Raw genomic sequence first — 20,222 nt, forward strand, 5'->3', positions numbered from 1 at the left:
TTCTGGTAATTCTGCCATTAGGGTCAATTTGCATATTACCCTTTTATTATATAGAATCATTTCAATTGAAGCATTTTCTAAGTACCTACTATATGCTAGCAGTGTGTACAAGTTTGTTCTGTCTCAAAAAGGATCAGGTCAGTAAATCAATCTTACGTCATTCTCAATAATCACACCCCATGTCCACTTCATGAGCCAATCCTGTTGGTTCTATCTTGAAAATAAATCCAGAATCCACACACTTCTTACCACCTCACCCCTTCCATCCTAGTCAAACATCCTAGTCAAGGCCACTGCTTGCCTCAGGGCTACTGGCTGTTCCCTCCAATGAGAACTCTCTTCCTCAGATCTCCAGATCTCACTCACAGCTCACATGGTACATCAGTGAGGTCTTCCCTGACCATCCTGCTATGTAATATGGCACCTTCCTCCTCCGCCATATCAGCCTTCCCTATATTCTTACCCTGCTTCATTTTTCTTGAAACACTTATATTTGCTAATTGACTGTTCCCCTCCAACAAAGAGGGGAGAAATGTTCTTTTGTTGTGCTCATTGCTGAATCCCCTGCACCAAGATTAATACCTGATACATAGCAGGGCATCAGATATTGAATGAATGTAAGAACAATGTTCCCATAGCGCTTACCTCTTCAGGAGCAAAAGGACAGCATTAGCTGTGCTTGAGTCTAGGCCAGTTGTGGGCTCATCCAGGAACAAGATGGATGGATCGGTAATAAGCTCCATTCCAATACTAGTCCTTTTTCTTTCTCCTCCAGACACACCACGAGTAAACTGAGTTCCAACCTAACACACAAATGTTATCATTATTAACAAAAACAACCACAGGCACTATCGTTTGTTGAGCTGCTAACAAGTGCCAACCCTATAAGAGGCACTTTGTCTCGTGTCCTCATGTATTCTTAACTGCAAGTAAATGAGTACCTTGGAGAAGAGGCAGGTTTCTGTTTAATTAGACAAGTAAACTGAGGCTCAGATCAAAGCAGATCCCTGGCTAAGCCAGATATGAAACCCATGCTTTCAACAGTTCTATATGCTCCTTTTCAAGTCCAATATTTAGTTTTAAGATCAGAAGTTAGCATTTAAAGCCATGGCCCTGACACAGTGAAAGCACAATCCACAAAGGATGATAAAGATAGGAGATGAATAGGTGACAGCATCTATAATATATTAGTCTCCTTACACCCTTCCCTTTCTCCCCCACCAAAAAAAGTCCTCCAGTGGACTAAAAAACTAGGCCTTGGCAGCTAATGTGGATGGTCACTTTCTATCATCCACATTAACACCTCTAAAATCACCATAAGGCCTCCCAAATTGACCCTATCCATACTCTAACACACCACATAATTCCTGACTCCTTCTTTCAGACAAATTCAGAGGCAGAATATTCTACAGGTGACTGGCGGAATCTTTTCAACCAGTCAGTGTCACTGTGTGTGGTGGAGGAGCAGGAAGGGTTGGGTGAGGCAGGAGGTGGGAAACAACTCTTATAGTAAAAGTCTCCAAAGAGATAATAATCACATGCTACTCATGCCTTTGATTATATCCTATTAAAAATTGAGCTATAAAGTACATTTAAAAATAACTGGAAAAATATGGGATCTACATAGTTGATATTAAGATTTTAATTATGTTAGTTGATAATGGTATTGCAGTAACATAGGCAAATGTCCTTTTTAAAAAGATGCATAGCCTAGCCAGAGTGGCTCAGCTGGTTGGAGCACAGTCCTGTGTACCAAAGCAATGCAAATTTCAATCCAGTCAGGGCACGTACTGAAGGCAACCAATCAATGTTTTCTCTCACATTGATGTTGCTCGCTCTCTCTCTCTCTCTCTCTCTCTCTCTCTCCCCCTCCCTCCCTCCCTCCTTCTCTCTCTCTAAGAATGTCCTTGGGTGAGGATTAAAAATAAATAAGTAAATAAATAAAGCATAATAAGAACTCAGGGGTGAAATGTGACATTTATAACTGTCTTTAAAATATTTCAGAAATAAAAAACTAAACCCATTCCTGAAAAAAGATGTTAACAACTGGGAAATCCAGTATATTAATTACACTGCAATCATGTCATAACTATAGCAATCAGACTATTCTCTCTACATTTCTGTTGTGTATAAAATTTCATAAAAATTGAAACATTTTTATGTATTATTTCAGTCAATTTGATAAATTTATTCTAAGGGAGAGAACAACTGCCTTCAACTTATTTTGCCTAGAAATCCAGGCAAGGAACTCAGGTGATGAACCCAATCACTCATAAAACAAAAATAAGTGGTACATGGTAGCAGCTCAGACTTATTCTACACTTTTGGAAGACTGAAAGCATCAGATGAAGCAGCAGCCAGCAGAATACCCCATCTTCATGCATGACCTCTCAGTAAGGGATAGCACAGGGGGACTGAACTAGAGCCATGACAGCCTGAAAAGCTCATCTTCACCCAAAGCACTGATGTCTTCCAACCAGTCTTCCATGTTTACTCAACTGTATGTAAATCATTCCCTCACTCATCTCCTTCCTCCTTCCTGATCCTGCACAACCCACACAGGGAGCTACTTCTGTCTCTCTTGCCCACAACTGTTACCTATAAAACCCAAGGGAGCCCAGCACATGACAGTGTGTAAGTAACCCTGGCAGAAGGGAGGGAGAGAGGAGGAGAGGGGGGAGGGATGGGAGATAATGTGTCCTAAGAAAGGCTTTAGGAAAATAAGTTGGCTGCTACACAAATTAGAAATAAACACTAATTTGACTGAAAATAATTTTGGGAGCCAAATTACAGCAAAGTGAAACATACAGAGCAAGAACCCTGGGATTTTAGTCATTTATGAATTCTAGAAATATACCTTCAAAGCAACAGAACAAAGTTCCTGGAGGAAGAGAGGAAGAATAGCTTAAAAAAAAAACAAAAAAAAAAAACAAAGAGGGGAAAAGAAAACAAAACAATGAAAGTTAGTGAACAGACACTGAATGAGACAGGACTTACACAGTTAGTGTGGGGGAGGAGCAAGCACTGTCATCACAGGGAAGGGACATGTAGTCTTTGCAAGAACACTTTTACCTACCAGCCCACAGGGCCATACTTTCCTCCAGGATTCAATCATTTTTAAATTTCCTTTTCCTGATTAATATCCACCTTCATATTATGTAACTAGTCACTTTTCTCATCATTACAGAAAGCAGCCACTTTTAACCACACACATTATAGAAAACTTCTGAATAAGAGTAACATTACCCACACAGGGGAGGTCCTACTTGCTGGCAATGACCCCACCAGTTGTGTCCTCATTACCTTGGAATCTGCCACTTTAGCCAGACCTAACTCTTGAATGACCATGTTTATCCGTTCATTCTTTTCATGATTCTTCATAGTTGATGGAAGGCGAAGAGCTGCTGAGAACTGTAAATTTTCTCTCACTGTCAGAGTTCCCATCACAACATCATCCTGAAGGCAAAACAAGACATATCAGGTCTTTTCTAGTACCATCAGTCTTCAGTATATATAGGGTGTTCCAAAATTCACGCAAGATTTTCAATTCAATTCGATTGCAAATCTTGCGTGAATTTTGGGACACCCTATACAACTTAATCCACAAGAATAACATACCTGAGGGAAAGTGCTAGCCAATGATAAACTTGTAATTACACAAATTATACCAATAACTCCATATTCAGATAGCTGCAACCCTGATGGAATAATTCTCATTCCCTTTCTGTACACCCGAATAGAACAGAGGTAATTATGATTACTACTAGCAGACATTTCCAGACTGCTTTATAGAAGGCTTTGACAAAATATATTTCTAAGTTAGGACAGGGAGAGAGGGGAAGGTAGGAAAAAAAGTAAAATGGTAGAGTCTTTTGGGAATATGACAACTAGAATTGATATGATTGAACTTATAGGAGTCATATTCTAGATTCTCCTTACCTTTGCATTTAACATTATTTTATAGCTTATGGGAGATTACAAATAGCTGGAATAAAGAAAGTTGGTTCTATGCTCATATTGTGTAGGCCAGGGGTCCTCAAACTACGGCCCGCAGGCCACATGCAAATACAAATATTGTATTTGTTCCCGTTTTGTTTTTTTACTTCAAAATAAGATACGTGCAGTGTGCATAGGAATTTGTTCATATTTTTTTTTTAAACTATAGTCCGGCCCTCCAACGGTCTGAGGGACAGTGAACTGGCCTCCTGTTTAAAAAGTTTGAGGAGCCCTGGTGTAGGCAGTGGGAAGCACACTGAGCAGTGGGACCAGGAGACCTGGCCAAGGCACTTGTCCAGACAGAAGAAATCTAAAAGGGAAATCCACAAATACTTACTTGTACCACATAACCTGAGTTGCATTTGAAATTGGCAGTTTGAGGTGCTCCATTTATCAAAACATCTCCAGATAATCCCTTTGGATCTTTCCTTGCAGCTAAGATATCTAACAACCTATAAAAGGACATATATGGTGAGTTTTTTCTCTCCGATTCAGTCTATATCTCTCAGCTATTCTGAATGCAAATTCCACTCAAGTTAGAAAATGAACTGATCAAGAAAATCTAGGGTTCAATTATAATTATATAATTTTTAAATTCTCAACTTCCATTTGTTTACTCTATCTAATCTAATAAAAGAGAAACATGCAAATTGACTGCACCTCCGCTATGCCCCAAGCCACGCCCACCAGCCAATCAGAGCGACTATATGCAAATTAACCCAACCAAGATGGTGGCTGGCAGCCACAGAGCTGGAGCAAGCAGGAGGCTTGGTTGCCCCGGCGATGGAGGAAGCCAAGCTTCCTGCCTGCCCTGGCTGGCTGTGGCCTCCACTCAAGGCAACAAAGTTTCAATTATAGAAGATAAATAAATCCCAGATACCTGCTTCCAACCAGTCTCCACTGGGAGCTTGGGTGGCTGGGGGCGGTGACGAGCCTACAAACAGCCATCAGCCCCTCACCCAGGATGGCCACACCCTCATGGGGTGAGGGTCTCCGCTGGGGGGCTTGGCCAGCCTGCAAACAGCCATCAGCCACTCACCCAGGCTGGCCAGGCACCCCAGCAGGGACCCCCACCCTGAAGGGGGTGTGGCCAGTCTGAAAACGACCCTCAGCCCCTCACCCAGGTTGGCCAGGCACCCCAGTGGGACCCTCACCCTGATCCGGGACACCCTTCAGGGCAAACCAGCCAGCCCCCACCCATGCACCAGGCCTCTATCCTATATAATAAAAGGGTAATATGCAAATTGACCCTAACAGCAGAGCAACTGGGAATCACTGGTCACTATGATGCACACTGACCACAATGGGGCAGACGCTCAATGCAGGAGCTGCCCCCTGGTGGTCAGTGTGCTCCCACAGGGGGAGCTCTGCTCAGCCACAAGCCAGGCTGACGGCTGCCAGTACAGCAGTGGTGGTGGGAGCCTCTCCCGCCTCCTCAGCAGTGCTAAGGATGTCCAACTGCAGCTTAGGCCTGCTCCCCGCTGGTAAGTGGACATTCCCCGAGGGCTCCCAGGCTGCCAGAGGGATGTCTGACTGCCAGCTTAGGCCCAATCCCCCAGGAAGCAGGCCTAAACCAGCAGGTGGTCATCCCCCGAGGGATCCCAGACTGCGAGAGGGCACAGGCCGGGCTGAGGGACCCTCCCCCGAGTGCACAAGTTTTTGTGCACTGGGCTTCTATTGCTACAATAAAGCCCCAAACCATGAAAACAATGCACTCTTGGCTGATCCAGCACAGACCTCCCCAACAGCCCTCCAAGTTGCCTGACCTTTGGGTCCCAACACAGGCGATGTGCTCCTTTAGCTGAGATGTAAGTCTTCACTTATGCCCTTGGCTCCATCTCTTCACTTTTAAGTCATCCCCTTCCTTTTCCTCCCCATTAGCTCACATCATAGATGACAGCTGTATGCCATCAGCTCTCACATCCTGTTAGTAAAGCTGCCCTACCAAGACTTCCTGCTCCTCAGGATAGAACCACAACTGGCACAACTGCATGTGAGCCACAGTGCCTAGACCCAGACTAGACATGCAGCATATATTCAATTAATACCTGCCTTGTAAAAGTGATCTGTAAAAGCACATTAAAAATGCAAAGGGAACGCTTACTGATACTCTGTTATACTCACGAAGATTTGCCTCCACCTGTGGGTCCCAGAATGGCGTTGAGGCCAGGTCTCATGATCCCACTGCAAATGCAGAAACAGACTGATTTACTGGTTCACTTTAAAACTAGTTCTAAAAATTTAGAGTCTGCATTAAATATACTCAATGAAAGGTGATGAAATCAAACAGAAAACAAGCACAAACAAACTTATAAAGGAAAAGGAAACCAAACTATCAGTTAATAGAAGTCTAGTATACAAAGGATGTCATCATTAGTCAGCATCTGTAGGAAAAATGGCTCAGGTCCCTCTAAATTACTTTACTTATTCTCTAAACTATTTACACATTTTGGAAAAGGATACGCAAATGTTCAAGTTTCCTTGAAGTAAAAGATTCTGGTAAAACATCTGTTACGCTTACTTCTCTTAACACAATGTAAAGTATATCACGGGTCTTGAGTAGTGTTAGGTGATAATTATTTGCTACCTGTTCAACTTCTACATGGATTTCTAGAACCACCAGTATTAATGTTCTCACTGCTCAAATCTAGTCAAATAAAGAAACAATATAACTGAAGTAGAAATTTAATGGCTAGAAAAAGCACATCATATGTTAAATAGAAAACCTTACCAGTTCTTAGTGCTCACAAAATTATTAATTCAATTGTAAAAGTTAAACAATGCCCTCCAAATACATCATTTTCTTTCTTTAAAGTTTCAGATAAGTAGAATGGAAAATTCTCAGTTTCAAAATGGGAGACACCACTTTCTATTGGAGATGACTTTTAAGGATGTACAGACATAGTGTGGACACTGCATGTTCCAAACAAATTACATAGATGTTTGCGGGTAGAGAATATTCAGAGAGCAGGAAGGTATAAAAAAAAATCAAGGCAGCCAAGATGGTGGCAGATTAAGTGGAAGCTACACTGACATTCTCCCTGGACCAAGCTGGAATTACAACTAAAATATAGAAAAATCATCTTGAATAACCAACTGAAGACTAGCTGAATAGAAGCTTTATAACCAAGGAGAACACATAGAGACTGGTAGGAAGTGTAGAGGCGCAAAAGGGCTGGCTGGGCTCACACAGGCAGCAACTGAAGTTCTAGAGCATGATATCTCAGTTGTGGGGGGGTTTCCTCTGAGAAGTTTGGGGTCTAAACCCCAATCTGGGCTCCCCAGCCCAGAGTAACAAACTGGGAAAGATGCCCATATAACATCTGGCTGTGAAAAGCACTGGGGGTTCTGTCTGACAGGGAGAGATGGCTAGAAACACAGGCACCACCTTAAAGGGCCAATACACTAAATTTTGTTTTCAGCCACTCACCTTGTGCTCTAGCAGAGGGAGGGCAGAACGGACTAGAGCTGTGTGAGGAGAGTCTGAGGTTGGTGGCTCTGAGGAGAGAGCTGAGAGGACGGCTGCCAGGATCCCTGGGCTGAGTCATTCCCCCAAGTCATAGAAACCATCTTTCTCAGGGAGAGCTTTCATATCACTGCAGCTTTTGCCTAGGGAAAGCAATTGCCCCACTCACTGGAAACCGTTTCGCCCCACCTCAAGGGAGTTTATGCCCTGCTGGGGTCTACAGCCTGAGGTTCATTTAGAGACTAACAATCAGCCTGCAGGCAGAGGTAATCTCGGTGTTTCGAGTCTTTGCCACATACTTCTGGGCCCTAAGCTAGGAAAAGCAGGCCCTGGTGCACAGTTCAGTCCTTGCCACACACACCCAGCCCCAGCAGAGGGAACTACAAGCTGTGGATCACTGATAGCTCCAAACAGGGTACTTGGGGCCAGTCACAAATAAAGTCTAACATTAGCCGGCACCAGAGACCCTCCAAAGAGACCCAAAATCAATAAACCCAGTAGCCAGCTTCACAGAACAACAGAGCAGGATCCTATAAGCTTCACAAGCAGTATATCCACAGGGAGATATTGGCAGGCTCCAAACTCTGCTGAGGTGAATTCCACTTCCCTTTGAGACAGCATGGAGGGGCCTGGAGAGTATTATGCCGAGTGAAATAGCCAGTCAGAGAAAGACAAGTATCACATCTTCTCACTTACATGTGGAATCTAACAAACAAAACAAACTGACGAACAAAATAGATTCAGAGACATGAAAGCATGGAACAGACTGAAGAATCACAGAGGGAAGAAGGGTGGGGGTGGGGGGCACGGGAAGAGATTAACCAAGGAACTTATATGCATATATGCATAGCCCATGGACACAGATAATAGTGTGGTGAAGGCCTGGGGGGAGAGGGATAGGAGGGAGGGGGTCAATGGATGACAAAAAAAAAGATATCTGTAATACTTTCAGTAATAAATATAATTTTTTATAAAATTAATGCAGAGTTGACTATGCTGAGACTCAAGAAGAACACAAATATATAATTTTACCTTGAAGGTCACCAGTAAAATGGTAAGGAGAATGCACTGGAGTAAGGAGAAGGAACAGTAGGTCCACCACAGTTACACAGGCATGATGAAATGGAGGTCTGAGGAAGGCCTTTCAAAACCCTGGTGTCGCCCTAGCTGGTTTGGCTCAGTGGATAGAGCATCGGCCTTCGGACTAAAGGGTCTTGGGTTCAATTTCAGTCAAGGGCAAATGCCCGGGTTGCGGGCTCAATCCCCAGTAGGGGGTGTGCAGGAGGCAGCCAATCAATGGTTCTCTCTCATTATTGATGTTTCTATCTCTCCCTATCCTTTCCTCTCTGAAATCAGTAAAAATGTATTAGCCCTAACCGGTTTGGCTCAGTGGATAGAGCATCAGCCTGCGGATTGAAAGGTCCCAGGTTCCATTCCGATCAAGGGCATGTACCTTGGTTGCGGGCAACATCCCCAGTAGGGAGTGTGCAGGAGGCAGCTGATCGATGTTTCTCTCTCATCGATGTTTCTAACTCTCTATCCCTCTCCCTTCCTCTCTGTAAAAAAATCAATAATATATATATTTTTTAAAATGTATTAAAAAAACACACCTCATGTCTATGCCCAATGTCTGTGGCATTGGTAGGTAAATCATAATTTACTCCCCAGAGAATCCAGTACCTATTCCAGTGGAAGGTGCAAAGCAGAAGGCTATTTCATGCCCAGACAGTGCCTTTCACAGGGCAAACACTATGATGTACAGCTGTTGTGAGTGATAGACGTCACAGTGCAGCTGTGCTCAGTGCGCCAATCCAGGAGGACCTCAGCACTGCCTGCCTGTTGTGCCCAAACTGTCACGAGTGTAAAATGCCTGGTGGGTGCTAGGGTGCAATTTACCTTCTACTTTGCTCATTAACTGAGGAGCCTCTCACTGAAACATTGGACAAATGCAATGAGTTAGGTAAAGCAGACATAAGCTCTAAAACAGAAAAATATCTTATTCTTTTAGTGGCCTTTCCCCCCCTGATGTAATAAGACATGCTAATGGTTGGGTGAACTTTTAAGATGCATTTATCTATAGCTCTTCATGTACCTTCTGCATTGACAGCTACCTACAAACTATTTCTAAAGTGACCAGAGATAAGCTTGTTATGCATTAAGACTTCCTTGCCAGAAAACCTTTCCAGGCTTTAAAAATCTCTACTCAAATAAAAACCAAGCAATCCTAAATGATTAACCCAAAACTGAATGTGAACGTTCTCAGACAAAGAATTTTACAGGTACCTGAGTTGGCTTCCTTTGGCACTAAACCCTAGCATTATAGAAAACAATGGACAATCCTAACTGCAAGAGTCCCAGTTTTGAACAGTGGCTAATTCTCCCTCCATTCACTCAACACAATTATTCAGTGTCTATGTGTGTACAAGACACTCTACTAGGACATGGGTCAGAGCTCAGCATAAAAGTTCTAGCCAGCCCTGGCTGGTGTGGCTCAGTTGGTTGGGCACATCCCGTGCACCAAAAGGTTACTTGTTCGATTTCCAGTCAGGGCACATGCTGGGATGTAGGCTCGATCCATGGTAGAGGACGTTGGGGAGGCAGCTGATTGATGTTTTACTCTCATGTCAATATTTCTCTCTCTTCCTCTCCCTTCCTCTCTCTCTAAAAATCAATAAACTTAAAAAAATAAGTTCTAGCCTTCTTGGAGTCTACATTCTAGTCCAGGGATCAGCAAACTACCGGTGGTCATGTTTTCTGTTTTCAAAAACAAAGTGTTAGTGGAACAGAGCCGCACTCACCCATTTATGTCTATGGCTCCTTTCCTGCTACAGTGACAGAGATGAGTAGTTACAACACACATGCGTGACCCATCACAACGAAAATATTCACTATCATAAAATGTTTGCTGACCTGTTCTAGTCTTTAGTCTACAATTCCCTTGTTGCCCCACTTCACCCCACCCCACCCTCCTTCAAAGCCTATTCCCCACCCTTCTTTATTGATTTATATAACATTTATGTGCCTGAAAGTCTCCCTCACTATATTGTAAAACTTTGCAATCAAGAACTGTGTCATCCTTTTTCACCACCATCCCATAGTATGCAGAGAATACTGAATACAAGAAATGAAACCTAGCTACAGGATGTCTGTCATATCTATTACATCTTAGTGAATAATGGTAAATCTCATTTAATAGGTGAGAAGTCAATGCCATCCCCAGAGCTTGGAGCATTGTCCCTCCCTACCCTGCCCCACACACATACACACACACACACACTCACTCACATACAATCTTTACTTTCTCTCTCCCCACAGCCCTGGCCCTCCAATTTAGGGTGGTAGCTTCCATGTCTCTTAATCCCTGTATCACAGTAGAGCAACGCAGTGAAGTACTTTAGTTGCCCGAATCCCCATTGGACTAGAGGTTGCAGAGAACAGAGCACATACCTCTGTCACTAGAATCTTGCACAATATCAGACTCCTAACAGATGTTAAAAATTAGTTGAATAAATGAAAAATAAACTGATGAACAAAATAGATCCAGAGACACGGAAGCATAGAACAGAATAGGGAATCTCAGAGAGAAGGCAGGAGAGGGTGGGTAGGTGGGAAGTGATCAACCAAAGACCTTGCATGCATGTATGCATAAGCCATGAACACAGACAATAGGGTGGTGAAGCTAGAAGGGAACATATGCAATACTTTCAACAATAAAGATAAAAAAATCAATTGAGTAAATGAGTCTTTGAATTTTTAGAATTAATTATTTACAGGAAAACCAAATGTTTAAAAAAACACAATAAGAAGTATAAAAAAAAACTTATGCAAAACAGGCGTACTGACTGGAAAGAAAACTTAGATACATTCCCTATTCTATCATGTTCACATAATGTATCAGTCGTTTCTATTAGACATTACCTCCCCTCTTAGTGCAGAAGTGATGGAAGTGCTGGGTGGAGGAGCAGCAATGGCCAGCACCCAAGATCATAGGCTGCAAAGGGAGGTGGGAGGAAGAGAGAGGACAGCTGGACAGTGGGGAGATTGCTTATATTAAGAACCAGGAAATTAACTGAACCCTGACCAGTATGGTTCAGTTGGTTGGAGCGTTGTCCTGGGCACCAAAAGGTTGCCAGTTCAATTCCCAGTCAGGACGTATATGGGAGGCAACTGATTGATATCTCTCTCATAGACTGATGTGTTGTTTTTTTCTCTATCTCTAAAAAAATCAACTGAGCAAATCATTTAGGATATTAGGATAGTGAGAGTCAGATTTTTCACTTTTTGAGAAGATGTTTTACAAACATGGAAATGTGGAAATAACTCTGGGATATTAGATCAGAATTGGAGGTCATGGGTTTTGATCTATATACACAGACAGATATAAAAAGGTTTAGATGTATCCATGTATACATACATATGTTTCCTAGGTCTGTCCACTGAGAAGGCCTAGGAGCTATGCCATCCCAATACCAATGAACACTCCAAACACCCAGATCTCAGGTAGTAAATGCAAAACTTCACAAAAAGGAACCAGGTAGGATAAGTTCAGTGAGTCTGGAACTTCTTATTGTGCCAACAAAATACTCAAAGAAAAGAATGTGTCAAAAGAATGAATTAAAAAAATAAAACACAGAACCTACCTTGAAAGGTCTCCCACTGATCAAATCAGAAACAATAACAGTATCAAGATGAATGATGATAACATATTATTATTGGATAGTAATGAATATAACATGAATCCATGAGTCTATACTAAAATAAATAAATGAACGAAGAGCTGAAGAACAAAGAGTTACCCTTTTAGTGGAATGCAAACTAATCCAAACAGAACAGCGAGATGAAAATAGAAAATCACCCTGTGGTAACTATCACAGTGATAGTTATTGCTCATTCAGGCCAGAGACATCAATAGGGCTGAAGCTGGTGAGTTCAGGTTTTATGAAAAATAGGGTTTTGGAATAATGTCAGGGTAACTCCCCTCAAAATATTTATTAATTACATAGGGGAAAATGGTGACATTGTGGTGAAAGCTGGCAGATACCAACATGACCAGGTGATCAAGATTAACATCAGCCTTGGCCCGGTGGCTCAGGTGGTTGGAGTGCAGTCCCATACATCGAAAGGTTTCTGGTTCAATTCCTGGTCAGGGTACATACCTAAGTTGCAGGTTTGAGCTCTGGTCGGGGTGCATACAGGAGGCAACGGATCGATGTTTCTCTCTCTCTCCCTTTCTCTCTGTCTAAAAGTCAATATAAACATACCTTCAGGTGAGGATTAATTTAAAAAGATTAAATCACCTGGAGAGAGACAGGAAAATACCAGGTTGGATGAGACTGAGGAGACATGATGTGATGGTCAGTCAACTGTGTGAAGAGCATGGTGGCCAACAACCCCTAAGGACCCACCACTGCAGCTATTATGAGGCTTAGCAACCACTCAGACAATGACTGAGAGGTTACATAGGAGAGGGTCCTCATCTCTGAAAAACAGAACTGGAGGAGTTAGGAATAATACAGCAGGGTTCGAACAGCTCTCAAATGCTTCAGAACAATGCTAATGACAATGAGTTATCTAATATATAAAATGACTAGCAAATTGTGGTGAAATGTTAACAGGTGGGGAATCTGGGTAAAAGGGTTATGTTCCCACAATGGTTAAGTTTGAAATTATTTCACAATAAACTATTAATTTTTAAAATCTCCCAATAGTATAATGAATTTCCTTGGAGATTATATGATATGAACATCTATTAGAATGGACTTTTTTTTCCCCCATAGATTTTCAGCATTGGTGAGAAAAAGCCCAAATGCTAGGTATGGACACAAACTAAGCATAACAGAATGGTTTTTGATGAGGTAGTAAAATCTCATCTTTTGGAATTCTCATTGTCAGATTTTATCTTCTTTCCTCTGCAGAGGACATCAGGTTCTGGCTACTTAGTTCTAAAAGTGAAATTATAAAATGTCCAAAGGAAAAACAAATATCTAGCTTCTCATCAGTTTTTTAGAATATTATTACTATTGTGAATGGTGGTGGTGCTACCAAAAGAAATTAAAAAATAAGATAAATGAGAACAACCTTTCTCCCATCTCAGTAGCTCTGTTTAGTTGAAACCCCAGCAGATAAGAGAAAAATTAGAAACACAGCATTGAATAAAAGAGATGACCTTTCTCACGGATGCCTAAACCAGAAATATGAGTAAGCAAGACAATGCTGATGCCCTACGAGACTTATCAGGGCAATCACTTCCTAAGGTATATAAATGTCCAATCACTAGGTTGTACCCCTGAAACTAAGATAATATTGTATGTAAACAGTAATCAAAACATAAAAACTTATCTACATATATATAAAAGGCTAAGGGACTGTCCAACCAGCCGGTACCTATGACGTGCACTGACGCTCAAGGCAGGAGCTGCTGAGCTGTGGTCACTTGGGAGCAGTGGTTCTCAGGTGATGCACCCCAGAACCAGAGAGGAGGGAGCCCGATTCCTCACAATTCCTCTTGCACTCCAGGACCTCTTGGAGGATGTTTTGGCCTGATCCCCGCAGGCCAGGATGAGGGACCCCACCTGCCAGAGGGACCCTGCTCACTCCACAGATGCCCTTTGAGCCGCAGTGCCAGCCCAGGTGCAGCCAGCTGAGGAGGGACCTCGGGAGGTTGGCTCCAGGGCGTGTCTGGCCCATCTTGCCCAGTCTCGCTCTGCTGGCCACCACTCGGGACCACCTGCATTAGTCCCTGCACCAGAGGGATTAATTAATTTCCTTTCCATATGCACAAATCCATGCACCAGGCCACTAGTACATACCTAAAAGTAGATTTGACTTGAGTTTTTATGAACACAACAATGCACATAAAGATAACTCATGCATTGCAGATTGCATACCATTGAACCATAAAAACATTATGAAGTCTTAAACATATGACAATTTTAGGGTATTTAGCTACTAATCTACTAGCTTTAAACCATAAGCAAGATAAATGTATACCAGGAGGCAACAGATTTCTTTTCTTTCTCCCTTTCTTTCTTTCTTTCTTTCTTTCTTTCTTTCTTTCTTTCTTTCTCTTTTCTCTCTCTCTCTCTCTCTTTCTCTCTCTCTCTCTTTCTCTCTCTCTCTCTCTCTCTCTCTCTCTCTTTCCCTCCCTTCCTCCCTCCTTTCCTCTCTCTCTCCAGTCAATGAACATGTCCTCAGGCTCAGGTGAGTATTTAAAAAGAAACAAAAAACAAGGTCAGTCACTTCTATCTAGGCATGTAGCAAAAGATAAAAGCTTTGTGACGACCTACCTCTCCTTATTTTCCTGGTCAGGGTTTCTTAACCAATACAACAAAGCAACAAGGAAGCAGGCATGACAGTATGTGCTGCTGCGTGAAGAAAGTTCTATCAACTCCACACAGCCCCTACCTCACCACCACCCAATCAATCCCAGGTCCTTGTTCTTTCTTCCCCACCCACATGCAAAACTTTTCTCCCCTTCTTGTCATGTCCTGGCCTCCTGGGAGCAGTTGGCTGCTACTAACAGAAAAGACCACAATCCCATAGAATGCATCAGGAAAGCATGAGAAGCATCTGATTCTATACAGGGTGGAGGCCATACCTGGCCCAAGGGCTCTTATAACCACTCCTCCAGTCTCAGAGAGCTAGAAAAAGTGCTTGTTTTATGCAGGAATAATCATTTCCCCTACCAAACAAACACACTAACTAAACAAAACATGGTGTCCGAGAAACCTAGATGCAGTCCCCACTCCACAGAGAGGAAAAATTGGGCTCAATGTTCTAGAAATCAGAAAAACACAAACCATCCTCATGGCTGGCACCTGTGAAAGAATAGAGACATGTGGTCCCAAGGAGGTTCCTTTCTCCGTTCCCTCCTCACTCTCCTGCCCACTCTGCCACCACATGATAAATTCATTCATGGAAGAAGAGAATGCAAATCACAGTTTTACACTGATTTGGACCCTAAATTCTGTCATGCTGGACCTCCACTGCATAACTTAAGCTAAACTAGAGTTTTCTTGTATTTAAGTAGTTTCTGCCTATCTGTATAATGCGGGAAAGCATTAGGTAAATTGTTAGAGATGATAAATGACTGTATGAACAGGCCACTCATTTAAAACAAGTCTATTTGAAAACCATAGTACTTTCACAATATGTTATCTTTCAAATTCCTGACTCTTGCTTCTAGAACATAAAGGACATAAAGGGCATAGGTACCTGAAGTGTCTGGCTCGTAAACTACAGTGACAGATCTTTTCTTTCACAGATTAGAATATTGAAGACAGAGATTACAATTCTATCCCCACAGTTGGGAAGTTGTAAGTCACACAGCCAGGCCTCTTCCCACTAAACCACAAGGCTCACCCAGGAAAAGCTAAATGGCATATTAATTATTCAGTTTCTCAAACAAAAGTTGATGCACATGGTACGACCACTTTAAAAACAGTTTGGTTATTCCTTTAAAAATTAAACATACATATACCTAACATGCGATCCAACCATTTCATTCCCAGTTGAGGAAAACAAATGAAAGCCTGTGTCTATGTATCTATAGGGACATATATACAAATGTCCATAGCACCTGTGCTTGCATTAGGCTAAACCTGTGGAGCTCACTGCTGTCGATAAAGTTGTATAAACAAAAGTTCATGCACATACTTGATATTCGTCAGTATTTCTTTCTCAACTGTTTTTCGATGACATAGAAATCCACTCTTCACTTTCACTCGATAGCAGATGTTATGGAAACTTAACACGTCTCCTTCGGAAAATGTCTTCTGGTCATTGGGGGTGGTCCTGGGAAGGCCATCGGCGTTTGTTTGTGACATTGGGATAAAAACTTGGTCATTTCCGGAAGACATCTGGAGAGCGTCTGCCTTTCTATAGAGAGAAAAGCAACAGTAAGTTTATAGTCTGTCTTGTTACAAACTTCCAGTTATAAAAGAAATAAGTCCTGGGGATGTAATGTGCAGCAGGGTAAGTATAGTTAATAATACTGTATTATATGTTTGACAGTGCTCAGCATGAGAAAAGAAAAACTTGTAACAATGTGGTGATGGATATTAACTAAACTTATTGTGGTGATCATTTCACAATACATATAATTATTGGCTCAGTATGTTGTACACCTGAAATTAATGTTATATGATAATTATATCTTAATTAAAAATAATAGAAATTCAAGTTTTTAAAAAATAATACAAAATATCTCTTTAGTCATTTTTATAGTGATTGTACGTATAAGTAAAAATATTTTAGATATACTGAATTAAATAAGAGATATTACTAACATTAATTATTGTTAATAATTAACATTAACAATAAGAGATATTATTAACATTAGTTATAATTAATGTTATAATTAACAAGTCCATTTTAAACTGCACTGCAAAAATAGATCCATTTCTGATGAGCAACCCATATCACTGTGATAAGAACAATCTTAGAACCCATATTAGGGAGGCAGACACAACTATGAATGCATACACTGCAATTAGATTCAATTAAATACCTAATCTATCTATAATAATAAAAGGGTAATATGCTAATTAGACTGGAAGTGGACATTCCCCGAGGGCTCCCAGGCTGCCAGAGGGATGTCTGACTGCCAGCTTAGGCCCAATCCCCCAGGAAGCAGGCCTAAACCAGCAGGTGGTCATCCCCCGAGGGATCCCAGACTGCGAGAGGGCACAGGCCGGGCTGAGGGACCCTCCCCCGAGTGCACAAATTTTTGTGCACCGGGCCTCTAGTATATATATAAAGACTAATATGCTAAGTGTCCCTCCCTCCATCCAACTGGTCACTATGATGTGTACTACCACCAGGGGGCAGACACTCAACGCAGGAGCTGCCGAGCTGCAATGACTTGACAGCAGTGGTTCTCGGATGACACACCCCAAAACCAGAGAGGAGGGAGCCCGATTCCTCGCAGGGCCACGTGATTCCACCTTTGGCCGTGGGTTATGTTGTTGCTGGGGCACTATTGGCCCTGAATCTGGTTTACTGCACAATTGCGTTTGCGTTCCACACCCTATACGAGAGCAACTTTGCAGAGTGCCATCTTGCACTCCAGGATCCCTCAGGGGATGTTGAAAAGCCAGTTTCGGCCTGATCCCCACAGGCCAGGCCGAGGGACCCCACCTGTCGGAGGGACCCCACTCACTCCACAGACGCCTTTGGAGCCACAGTGCCACCCCAGGTGCGGCTGGCTGGGGAAGGGCCTCAGGAGGTTGGCTCTAGGGTGTGTTGGACCCTCCTCACCCAATCCCGCCTCACCAGCCACCTTCTAATTAATTTCCTTTCAATGTGCATGAATCCGTGCACCGGGTCATTAGTAAGTAAATAAGAAGAGTATGAAAATTACTTAAAAATCATGAAGCAGGGCCCTAGCTGGTTTGGCTTAGTGGATTAAGTGTCGGCCTATGGACTGAAGGATCCCAGGTTCAATTCCAGTCAAGGGCACATGCCCAGGTTGTGGGCTCGATCCCCAGTAGGGGGTGTGCAGAAGGCAGCCAGCCAATCAATGATTCTATCTTATCAATAATGTTTCTATCTCTCCCTCTCTCTTCCTCTCTGAAATCAATAAAAATATATTTTTTAAAAAGTCATGCAACAGGAGTTAAACTTGTCTAGCTTGAAAAGTATATCATGATCTGACTCAAGATTAGGGACATATTACATGATCACCTTCATCCCTTGTTTTTTGGTTGTTGCTATTGGTTTGTTGTTTTTTTTAATTTTAGGGTTTATGATGTAGTTGCTACAAAAAGGGCCTTAGCCAGACAGTCAGGGACTAGAAAAGTTTCTCTGAATTTATAGCTGCAGTTCCAGGCTTTATATCACTAATGGTTATGTTCCTTCAATCAGCTAAGAAGACAAATTCCAAAATTGTTTGGGATGACTAAATATTTCCTTAATGGGTGAATATATTTAAATTTCAGAAAGATGCATAATTAATTATGAAAATAATTAAGAAAAGAAAACCAATAGTTAAATAGTTAAAGAACTGAAGACAAAAACTGCATATTAGCCCTGGCTGGTGTGGCTCAGTTTGTTGCATGCCCTCCCATGCCCAAAGGGTTGCCGGCGAGATTCCTGGTCAGGGCACATGCCTAGGCTTCTGTTCCCATCCCCAGTGGGGGTTGTGTGGGAGGAAGCCAATGGATGTTTCACTCTCACATCAATGTTTCTCTCTCTTTTTCCCTTCCTGTCTCTCAAAGAATAAAAAAAAAAAAAGACAAAAAAATTACAAAAAGCCCCTTTAAAAGATATTAGGGTAATGCTGGCCAGTGTGACTTAGTTGATTGGAGTGTCATCCCGCAAACCAACAGGTGGCAGGGTTTGATTCCCAGTCAGGGCACACACCCAAGTTTCAGATTTAATCCCTGGTCAGGGCACATGAGGGAGGCAGCCAATTGATGTGATGTTTCTCTCTCACGTTGATATTTCTCTCTCTCTCTTTCTCTCTCTCTCTCTCCCCCGCTTCCTCTCTCTAAAATGAATTTAAAGATCGAACCAAGATGGCGGCATAGGTAAACACCGGAGACTGCTGCCGCAAACAACCACTTCAAAAATACAACTAAAAGACGGAACAGACATCACCCAGAACCACAGGAAAGCTGGCTGAGGAGAGACTCTTCAACTAGAAGGAAAGAGAACAGCATACCGAAGCTCAGAAGAGGCGCAGTGTGGAAAATATAAAGGTACCGAGGTGCGGTGCGCGCGCAAAGCGGGCTGGTGGCTGAGGGCGCGGTTGTCGTTTTCAATCAGGAGGGAGTCTCAGACTCTGGGCTCCAGATCCGGGCGAGTCTCTAGGGACTCAGACTCAGACGGGAGAAGCGGGATTGTCCGGCATCAGTTGGAATCTGAGGGCAGCTTTCTCTCCGAGGTTTGCAGCGGCGGCCGGGGCTCTGAGAAGCAGAGCCTCTGGGAACGGGACTGAGAGCAGCCATAACTGCTCCCTCCACCCGCCCTGTTGATCCCCTGCGACCCGACCCGCCCAAGCCCTGCGCAGAGCCATTTGCTGGATCGCCTCAGGCAAAGGCTAGATTAGCACCTCCCCAGAGGACAGAAGTTTTCCACACAGCTGATTCTCACAGCCAGTCAGCCTGGTGGTCAAATCCCTCTAGTATTAACTACAACAATCAGGGCTTAACTACAACAAGACTGCGCACAAAGACCACTAGGGGGTGTACCAAGAAAGCGTAAAAAATGCGGAGGCAAAGAAACAGGACAAAACTATCAAGGGAGGATATTGAGTTCAGAACCACACTTTTGAGGTCTCTCAAGAGGCTTCTAGAGTCTGTCGATAAACTTGATGAGATGTACAGGAAATCTAATGAGACCCTCGATGGTGTGATAAAGGACCATCTAGAAAGTAAGCATACACTGACTGAAATAAAGAATATTATACAGACTCCCAACAGCAGACCAGAGGAGGGCAAGAATCAAGTCAAAGATTTGAAATGCGAAGAAGCGAGAAACACCCAACCAGAAAAGCAAAATGAAAAAAGAACCCAAAAATACGAAGATAGTGTAAGGAGCCTCTGGGACAGCTTCAAACGTACCAACATCAGAATTATAGGGGTACCAGAAGATGAGAGAGAGCAAGATATTGAAAACCTATTTGAAGAAATAATGACAGAAAACTTCCCCCACCTGGTGAAAGAAATAGACTTACAGGTCCAGGAAGCGCAGAGAACCCCAAACAAAAGGAATCCAAAGAGGACCACACCAAGACACATCATCATTAAAATGCCAAGAG

The 20,222-nt window shown here is 42.7% G+C and overlaps 1 protein-coding gene across 5 annotated transcripts in view; it reads right to left on the minus strand.

Annotated features, from left to right (window-relative positions):
* Window positions 1-20,222, minus strand: part of LOC102417789 (ATP-binding cassette sub-family G member 2) — a 140,456-nt gene that overhangs the window by 23,085 nt on the left and 97,149 nt on the right. For all 5 annotated transcript variants that reach the window (XM_023750415.1, XM_014452065.2, XM_006084602.3 and 2 more), the window contains exons 2-6: window positions 16,118-16,339; window positions 6,121-6,180; window positions 4,334-4,448; window positions 3,304-3,456; window positions 646-803 (exon numbers count right to left, since the gene is read on the minus strand). In XM_023750415.1, coding sequence (XP_023606183.1) covers window positions 646-803; window positions 3,304-3,456; window positions 4,334-4,448; window positions 6,121-6,180; window positions 16,118-16,320 — 689 coding nt within the window. In that variant the 5' untranslated portion in view covers window positions 16,321-16,339. The remainder of the gene's footprint in view (window positions 1-645; window positions 804-3,303; window positions 3,457-4,333; window positions 4,449-6,120; window positions 6,181-16,117; window positions 16,340-20,222) is intronic.

Source organism: Myotis lucifugus, unplaced genomic scaffold (genome assembly GCF_000147115.1).
Source record: "Myotis lucifugus unplaced genomic scaffold, Myoluc2.0 scaffold_12, whole genome shotgun sequence".
Lineage (NCBI taxonomy): Eukaryota > Metazoa > Chordata > Mammalia > Chiroptera > Vespertilionidae > Myotis > Myotis lucifugus.